At 43.5% G+C, this 10,074-nt stretch overlaps 1 protein-coding gene across 2 annotated transcripts in view; it reads right to left on the bottom strand.

Annotated features, from left to right (window-relative positions):
* Nucleotides 1–6,276: 6,276 nt before the first annotated feature.
* Nucleotides 6,277–10,074, bottom strand: part of lztfl1 (leucine zipper transcription factor-like 1) — a 41,247-nt gene continuing 37,449 nt past the window's right edge. For both annotated transcript variants that reach the window (XM_087978522.1, XM_087978523.1), the window contains one exon: nt 6,277–8,196. In XM_087978522.1, coding sequence (XP_087834648.1) covers nt 8,178–8,196 — 19 coding nt within the window. In that variant the 3' untranslated portion in view covers nt 6,277–8,177. The remainder of the gene's footprint in view (nt 8,197–10,074) is intronic.

Raw genomic sequence — 10,074 nt, 5'->3', positions numbered from 1 at the left:
GCGGAGAGGTCAGGAAGAAGATTGCAGGTTAGGAAGGCGGTGCTGAGTTCGATGGATTTGACTGAGACAAGGTGGGGGGAGGGGAAATGAGGAAACTGGTGAAATCCGAGTTCATCCCTTGTGGTTGGAGGGTTCCTAGGCGGAAGATGAGGCGCTCTTCCTCCAACCGTCGTGTTGTTGTGGTCTGGCGATGGAGGAGTCCAAAGACTTGCATATCCTTGGTGGAGTGGGAGGGGGAGTTGAAGTGTTGAGCCACAGGGTGGTTGGGTTGGTTGGTCCCGGTGTCCCAGAGGTGTTCTCTGAAACGCTCTGCAAGTAGGCGGCCTGTCTCCTCAATATAGAGGAGGCCACATCGGGTGCAGAGGATGCAATAGATGATGTGTGTGGAGGTGCAGGTGAATCTGTGGCGGATATGGAAGTTTCCTTTGGGGCCTTGGAGGGAGGTGAGGGGGGAGGTGTGGGCGCAAGTCTTGCACCTCCTGCGGTTGCAGGGAGTGGAGGTTGGGTTGGTGGGGGATGTGGATCTGACGAGGGAGTCACGGAGGGAGTGGTCTTTACGGAATGCTGATAGGGGAGGAGAGGGAAATATATCCTTGGTGGTGGGGTCCGTTTGGAGGTGGCGGAAATGACGGCGGATGATGTGCTGTACATGGAGATTGGTGGGGTGGTAGGTGAGGACCAGTGGGGTTCTATCCTGGTGGTGGTTGGAGGGGCGGGGCTCAAGGGCCGTGGAGCGGGAAGTGGAAGAGATGCGGTGGAGGGCATCGTCGACCACGTCGGGGGGGAAATTGCGGTCCTTGAGGAAGTTAGTGTTTTGCAGTTGCATCAAGTGTGTAAGAATCTCAGGAAAAATATAACTTAACAAGGTTCCTAATTTATCTGACTGATGAACTCAGGTTAAAACAGTCATCAATTTTCTGTACTTAAGAAAATAACTGTTAAAAACATTTTTAGCCAACAACTAGGAAATATGAATTTCTAACTTATAATTTTCTAACTTAAACTCTACCCCTTCCTAAATCCCCTTCTCATGTACAGACAGTTAAACACACAAACACAAACAGGACATGGATGTTAAGGGTGAAGAAGGTGAGCACACTTTGACAGCACCAGATTCGACCACAGGATTCAACGAGTTGTTTTAATCTTTGTTGTTATCCACCAATGGTCTCTGAGTTCATTAGTTGAGAATTCATTCTTTCACTGTCTTTACCTTTAAACCAGGGATTTGTAGAGAAAGGGGAGTGGAGAGGAGGAGTGTAGGGATGGGGTTTGGAGGAAGAGAATGCGAGAGAGAGAGAGAAAGAAAGCAAGAGAGCATAGTCAAGACAGCAAGAGGCACACTTGGGGTTTCTCTGTTGCCCTGACTCCACACAATACTTGGTCAGGAGCCAATCATATTATTGTTGTCAAGCAACTGCTCTCTACTTCAGAACCCATTAGTCCATTTTTGTCTACTTTTTCACTCGCTCTTCCAAGGAAGTAACATTACATACAACTCTGACTATAGTGTAGTGTAGTGTAGTGTAAACAATTTTTAAAACTGCAGCCATCCCTTTGCACAGATTCCTTTGTTTTAAGCAGTATCTTCCTTTTTTAGTCCACAGTCCAAAATTAAAGGAAATAAAAAGATGTGGTCTTTCACATGCTCACCCATAGGAAAATACCATTTCAATATGCCTTTCATCTCAAGGTCTGAGACCCATTCATAGATATGAGAGAGAATAGATGCATAGAATAGAATCCCGTTCACATCATCCCTCTGAAGTGTCCTACCCAGATTCACTCCCCTCTCAAACTCTATCCCTGTTATCCTGCATTTCCCATGGCTAATCCACCAAACTTACACATCCCTGGACATTATGGGCAATTTAGCATGGCCAACCCACCTAACCTACACATCTTTGGACTGACTCAGGGAAAATGTACACACTCCGCATAGACAGATAGTAACCTGAGGCTGGAATTGAACCTGCTCCCTGATGCTCTGAGGCAGCAGTGTTAACCACTGAGCCACTGTGCTGTCAATTCTCATCTTCATTCTCCCCTTATACAAGTCTTAAAGAATATTTATCACCTCTGAAATCCTTAACCTTAGTTCATAATTTTATATACAAGACAAGAGGTCTACAATCAGATTATTTTTACCAGCAAGGTGAACAATCTTTATATAAAAGGAAGGAGAGGATGAGGCAAAATGAGAGGATATTTAATTGGGGAAGAGGAAATTATGATGCGATTAGACATGAGTTAGGAAGCATGGATTGGGAGCAATTGTTCCATGGTAAAGGCACTATAGACATGTGGAGACTGTAAGGAACAGTAGTTGCAAGTGATGAATAAATATGTCCCTCTGAGACAGGCTAGAAGTGGTAAGATAAAGGAACCTTGGATGACGAGAGCGGTGGAGCTTCTCGTCAAAAGGAAAAAGGTAGCTTACGTAAGGTGGAGGAAGCTAGGGTCAAGCTCAGCTCGACAGGATTACAGTCATGCAAGGAAGGAGCTTAAAAATGGTCTGAGGAGAGCCAGGAGGGGGCACGAGAAAGTCTTTGCAGAACGGATTAGGGAGAACACAAAGGCATTTTACACTTATGTGAGGAATAAGAGAATGGTCAAAGAAAGAGTAGGCCCGATCAGGGATAGCATAGGGAATTTGTGTGTGGAATCTGAGGAGGTAGGGGAAGCCCTAAATGAGTTTTTTGCTTCTGTCTTTACGAAAGAAACGAACTTTGTAGTGAATGAAACCTTTGAAGAGCAGGTGTGCATGCTGAAATGGATAGAGATAGAGGAAGCTGATGTGCTGAAAATTTTGTCAAACATTAAGATTGACAAGTCGCCAGGCCCGGACCAGATTTGTCCTCGGCTGCTTTGGGAAACGAGAAATGCAATTGCTTTGCCACTTGCGAAGATCTTTTCATCCTCGTTCTCCACTGGAGTCGTACCTGAGGACTGGAGAGAGGCAAATGTAATTACTCTCTTCAAGAAAGGAAATAGGGAAATCCCCGGCAATTACAGACCAGTAAGTCTCACGTCTGTCGTCTGCAAGGTGTTAGAAAGGATTCTGAAGGGTAGGATTTATGACCATCTGGAAGACCATGGCTTGATTAAATGCAGTCAACACGGCTTTGTGAGGGGCAGGTCATGCCACACAAACCTTATCGAGTTCTTTGAGGATGTGACTAGAAAAGTTGATGAGGGTCGAGCTGTGGATGTGGTGTATATGGACTTGAGCAAGGCATTTGATAAGGTTCCCCATGGTAGGCTCATTCAGAAGGTCAGGAGGAATGGGATTCAGGGGAACATAGCTGTCTGGATACAGAATTGGCTGGCCAACAGAAGACAGCGAGTGGTAGTAGAAGGAAAATATTCTGCTTGGAAGTCTGTGGTGAGTGGTGTTCCACAGGGCTCTGTCCTTGGGCCTCTATTGTTTGTAATTTTTATTAATGACTTGGATGAGGGGATTGAAGGATGGGTCAGCAAGTTTGCAGATGACACAAAGGTTGGAGGTGTCGTTGATAGTATGGAGGGCTGTTGTAGGCTACAGCGGGAGATTGACAGGATGCAGAGATGGACTGAGAGGTGGCAGATGGAGTTCAACCTGGATAAATGCGAGGTGATGCATTTTGGAAGGTCGAATTTGAAAGCTGAGTACAGGATTACGGATAGGGTTCTTGGTAGTGTGGAGGAACAGAGGGATCTTGGGGTGCAGGTACATAGATCCCTTAAAATGGCCATCCAAGTGGACAGGGTTGTTAAGAAAGCATATGGTGTTTTGGCTTTCATTAACAGGAGTGTTGAGTTTAAGAGTCGTGAGATCTTGTTGCAGCTCTATAAAACTTTGGTTAGACCACACTTGGAATACTGTGTCCCGTTCTGGTCGCCCTATTATAAGAAAGATGTGGATGCTTTGGAGCGTGTTCAGAGGAGCTTTACCAGGACGCTGCCGGGACTGGAGGGCTTATCTTATAAGGAGAGGTTGACTGAGCTCAAACTTTTTTCATTGGAGAAGAGGAGAAGAGGGGACCTAATTGAGGTATACAAGGTAATGAGAGGCATAGATAGAGTCGATAGCCAGAGACTATTTCCCAGGGCAGAAATGACTAACACGAGGGGTCATAGTTTTAAGCTGGTTGGAGGAAAGTATAGAGGGGATGTCAGAGGCGGGTTCTTTACACAGAGAGTTGAGAGAGCATGGAATGGGTTGCCAGCAGCAGTTATGGAGGCAGGGTCATTGGGAACATTTAAGAGAATCCTCGACATACATATGGTCACAGAAATTTGAGGGTGCATACATGAGGATCAGTGGTCGGCACAACATCGTGGGCTGAAGGGCCTGTTCTGTACTGTACTGTTGTATGTTCTATAAGATAGTTGAATCAGTAGACTCCATTTGAACAATGTTGTAATTTGGGTTTGAAATATTTTCCAACAAAAAGCGTTTCATGATACCAAACGTTTTTCAATAGCTGTGTATAAAACTCCAAATAACACAAAATCTATATTTAAAACATCACTTGAAACAGGGGAACAAAGATCAACTTAATTTTGTTCCATAATGAGTTCCCCTGCTTCAGTGCCTAAAATTATACTGATTTAATTAGGCTCCCAAGTCAATGCTCTTGGGTTAGAAGTATTGGATTCTTCCTGTGATCCCTCTAGCGTTCCTATTTTAGTAAAGACATCCTCCAGGTATGACAGAGAAACCTTTCTTCAATGTTTTTGTTTTGCGACTGGGTGGTTCTCTGGTGTGATGATCTCACAAAAACTACGATCACCTAGTCAGGAGCCAAAGTATTGTCGCCAAGCAACTGCCCTTAGTCCAGAACCATCGGTTCAGTACATTTGCTTGTACTCTCCCTGTTCCAGGAAAAATGTAGCACCATACACAACTGTGTGCTTCATAAACATGATTTTTTACACAATCATTTTGCATCACCTCCTTGGTTCAAAGCAGCATCTTTTTTTTTAAATCCATAGTCCATAAAGAAACAAAATAAAAAGACACAGTCTTTACAATAGCCAGAGAAAGCTTTCAAAAATACTAGTTATTTAGGACATCTGTATTTTGCAGAATTATTTTTGTCAGCATTGTTTTTGTGCAGCAACACATTTATTCTTCGTACAATGATTTTATTGAATTTCAATAACATTATTTTAGTTGTAGTTACATTGATTTGAAATAAATTTTTTAAATAAGTATCTTCCTGGTTCAATCAGCAAGTGACTGATGTCTCTGGCTTGACCAAAGCTATTTTCCGCGTCAGGAACTGTTTTCTTGATAAGTACCTTTCCTGCATCTCTGTAGAAATGTGTTAAATATCTCTTATAAAGCACTTTTGGCAAAACTACAGGAACATTTCTTAAAAAAGTACTACAGGCTCTTCTTTACACATAGAGTCATAGTGTGTAGAAACAGACCCTTCCACCCAACGAGACCATGCTGAATGTAATCCCAAACATAACTAGTCGCGCCTGCCTGCTCCCGGCCCGCATCCTGCCAAACCTTCCCTATTCATGTATTTATCTAAATGTCTTTTAAACATTATAATTGTGCCCACATCCACCACTTCCTAAGGAAGTTCATTCCACATGTGAATCACCCACTGTGTAAAAAAAAAATTACCCCCAAAGTCTTTTTTGAAATATCTCTCTCCTTTCACCTTAAAACCTAGCAACAGAAAACTGCATTAAAGGCCTAATGTTCCACTTGTTTGTTCTTGCACATATTAGGAACTTATCACAAAATGGTGAAACACAGTCTTTGATTATCTCTACATCAGTGTTAAACCAAAGCACCACAGATCGGCGGTGCATAATTTCCACATATGTACTTTGATTGCAGAAGCAGAAAATATCCCCTTAAGATGTTATAACATAATACAGAAACTGATAATGGTGGGAAAAGGGCAGTACCTGATGGTGCAAATGAAGCTACAGATCAATTGCAGAACAAGGTAAGGGAATATAACATGCATCTGGGGGAAAGCTGTTGAGCAGTTTTGATGACATTCTTGTCCTCCCCAATCCTATTAGATCTCACTAGCTCAAAACTGCAGAAACCTACCTCCAAAACCCACCCCTCAGTCTTTCTGGATAACCTGAGTGGAGTGCCAAACTGTGTCCTAAAATTCCTGGACCAGGTGAAAATGACCTGTAGATTGACCACATTTTAAAAAAAAAACTCTTTTGATGTTGGGATGACTCCATGGATGCAATGAGATGCAAAATCAATGTAAGATTTCTCCTACTCACAAACATATAATATATACAGCAAGCTTATATTAGATAGGCTCATTTATTTGGTTTTAATTTAATTTTTATGTTGACAAAGACTGTCCATGTGATCCATGGTAACAGAGAAGTGATCATAGCGATTAAGTGATTAACAACAACAAACACAGAATACTGGAGAAACTCAACAGGTCTGACAGCACTGTGGAGAGAGCGTGAGAGAGTGTGCACGCGCAGAGAGAAAGAGAGACAGAGTTAACCCTTCAGTTCTGGGTAGTTATACCAGACTTGAAACAGTAACTGTCTTTTCTCTCCACAGTAGTGGTCAGATCTGCTGACTTTCTACAGCATTCTGTATTTGGTTCAGATTTACAGCATCCACAGTATTTTGTTTTTAATTGAAAGATTAATGATTATTAGCTGTCAGCAACAATACTGCCAATTTAAATCAAGGTATTAAATGCAAGTCGAAAAGTGTGGTGCTGGAAAAGCACAGCAAGTCAGACAGCATCCAAGAAGCAGGATACACCCCCCCCCTTTTCCCTTCCTGGATCTCTAACTCTACCTCCAGTGACCAAATCAACACAGACATCTATTTCAAAGCCACCGACTCCCATTGATATCTTGATTTCACCCCCACCCCACCACCGTAAAAATGCTATTCCTTACTCCCAGTTCCTCTGCTGTACCTGTTCCCAGGAGGAGCAATTCCACTCCAGCACATCCCAGATGGCCTTCTATCTAAAGGACCACAATTTCCCCTCCCATGTGATCAATGCCCTCCAATTCATCTTTTCCACTTATCTCGCCTCCACCGTTGAACCCCACCCCTCCAACTGCAACAAGGATAGAACCCCCCCGCCCTCCACCTTCCACCCCACTAATCTCTGGATACAGCACATTATCCTCTGCAATTTCTGCCATCTACAATCAGACCCCACCACCAGATATATTTCCCTCCCCATCTCTATCTGCGTTCTGCAAAGACTATTCCCTCCATGATTCTATTAAGTCCAATACCCCCACCAACACACCCTCTACTCCCAGCACCTTCCCCTGCCACTGTAAGGGGTGTAAAATCTGCACCCTCACCTTCATCCAAGGCCCCAAAGAATACTTCCCGATCCGGCAAAGATTTTCCTGCACATCCACCCACCTCTACTGAGTCCTTTGCTCTTGATATGGTCTACTCTGCATTGAGGAGATAAGACGCCAACTGGTGGAGCGTTTCAGTGAGCATCTGTGGGACACGCACATAAAACAACTCCACTGCCCAGTGGCTGACCACTTCATCACCCCCCACCCAATCTGCCAAGGATATGCATGTCCTGGGCCTCCTCCACCACCAAATTCAAGCCACCCAACAACTGGAGGAAGAATGCCTCATCTTCTGCCTTGAGACCCTTCAACCACACAGCATCAATATCGACTTCACTAGTTTCCAAATCTCCCCAACCACCACCTCATTCCAGATCCAATCCTTCAACTCAGCACCGCCCTCTCAACCTGACCTGTCCATCTTCCTTCCCACCTATCCATTCCACCCTTCCCATTGACCTATCACAATTACCCCCCACCTAGATCTCTCTATCGCCTTTCCAGCTACCTGACCCCCACCATTTATTTATCTCTCAGCCCCCTCCCCCCAACATATTCCTGATGAAGGGTTGATGCCCGACATGTTGACTCTCCTGCTCCTTGGAATGCTACCTGACCTGCTGTGCTTTTCCAACATCACACTTTTGATTCTATCAAGTGTAAGGAAAGACAAGGAAATTAAATGAACAGAACATATTTTAAAGGTATGCAATATAATTTTAATATAGGTAAAATGTTAAAATAGACAATTCTAAATGTAACTTAGTTCCCAAATGTGGAGATAATAAAGAATGCAGTGAATCCATTCTGAAATTCTGAAGCAGTTTGACAAGAGCCAAACAATGTCCTCAGTCTGCAACTTCATACCTAGAAACATTAAACAAAGAAGTCAATGCTCAGCCTTCAGGATAAAGGGATGTGGGTAATTTAATTGAACACAGTTACTTTTTAAACATTCCAGATCATTTTAAAATTATCTTTAAAGAAATACTTGAAAACCTTCAAACGTAAAACTGAAAAGATGTCTAACTTAACCACAAGATATCAGAGCAGAATCAGGCCATGTGGCCCATCAAGACCACATCATCATTTGATCATCGCTGATATGTTTCTCAATCCCATTCTCCAACCTTCTGTCACTAACCATTGATCCCCTTTCTGATCAAGTACTTATCTATCCTTGGTGTTAAACACACTCCAAGGCTTGCCTCCACACATCTCCTTCTACACAATGCATTCCACAGATTCACTCCCCTCTGGCTGAAGAAATTCATCCTCACCTCAGTTCTAAAGGGCCATCCCTTCACTCTGAGGCTGTGTCCTCAGGTCCAGGACTCTCCTATTGGTGGAAACATCTTGTCCATGTCCACTACCAGGTAGGGCCCTGGGCAGTGTTGCTGAACAAAGCGACAGGTTTAGGGGTTCAAGTACATAGTTCTTTCAAAGGTGCATCACAGGTAGACAGGGTGGCTAAGACAGCATTTAGCATGCTTGCCTTCATTGCTCAGACCACTGAATATAGGCGTTGGGATGTTATGTTGAGGCTGTACAGGATATTGATGAGCCGGTTTTGAGTAGTGTACACAGTTCTGGTCGTTCTGATATAGGAAGGATATTATTAAACTGGAGAGGGTTCAGAAAAGATTTACCAAGATGTTGCTGAGATTGGAGGGTTTGAGTTATAAGGAGAGGCTGGACTTTTTCCACTGGACGTTAGGAAGTTGAGGAGTGACTTTATAGAGGTTTATAAAAGCATGAGGGTCATCAGCAAAGGATTTTTCCCTAGGATGGGGGAGGGGGGGGGGGCATTTCAAAATTAGGAGTCCACACCTTAATTATTTTTAAGGTGAGAGGAGAAAGATTTAAAAGATACCAGAGAAGGAATTTTCTTTTCACGTAGAGGGTGGTTTGTAAGTGGAATGAACTGCTGGAGGAAGTGGTAGATGCAGGTACAGTTACAACACTTAAAAGACATTTGGACAGGTACATGAATAGGAAAGGTTTAGAGGAAGATGGGCCAAATGCAGGCAAGTGAGACTAGTTTGGTTTGGAGAAACTTGGTTGGCATGAACAAGTTAGACTGAAGGGTCTGTTTCTGTGCTGCATCACTGCATGACTCAATTATGTAAATTTCTATGTGATTACTACCGCCAATCCTTCTAAACTCCATAAAGCACAGAGTTCTCACCACTCATATGACAATCCCCTCATCCCTGGCATAATTCTTGTAAACCTCCCTTGGACTCCCCTGCAATGCTAGCACATCCTTCCTTAAAACTGCTCACAATATTCCAAACAAACACAGTCTGACCAGAAACTTATACAGCTTCAGCAGTACAGCTGTTTTTGTATTCTACTCCTCTAGAAATGAATGCTAACACTGCATTTACCTTCCTGACTGCCAAGTGACCTGCACCTTAAGGGAATCCTGGACAAGGATTCCTAAGTTCCTTTGTTCTTCAGATTTCTGAAGCCTTTGCCCAGTTAGAAAGTAGTCTTTGCCTCTATTCTTTGTTCCAAAGTGCATGACCTCACACTTGCCACATTGCATTCCATCAGCTGCTACTTTGCCCACATTCGTAGCTTGTCCAAGTCCTTCTGCAGACTCCCCACTTCCTGTCCCTCCCCCATCTTTGTGTTATCTGCAAAATTAACAATAATGCCCTCAGTTCCTTCTGTCCAGATTGTTAATGTATAACATGATCAGTTGTGATCCCAACACTGACCCCTGTAGAGCCCCACTAG

Source organism: Chiloscyllium plagiosum, unplaced genomic scaffold, assembly GCF_037043375.1.
Source record: "Chiloscyllium plagiosum isolate Xiang-an unplaced genomic scaffold, Cpla_swu_hap1 HiC_scaffold_34, whole genome shotgun sequence".
Lineage (NCBI taxonomy): Eukaryota > Metazoa > Chordata > Chondrichthyes > Orectolobiformes > Hemiscylliidae > Chiloscyllium > Chiloscyllium plagiosum.
Note: the sequence above shows the minus strand (reverse complement) of the source record. Positions and strands in the feature narration are given on the sequence as shown.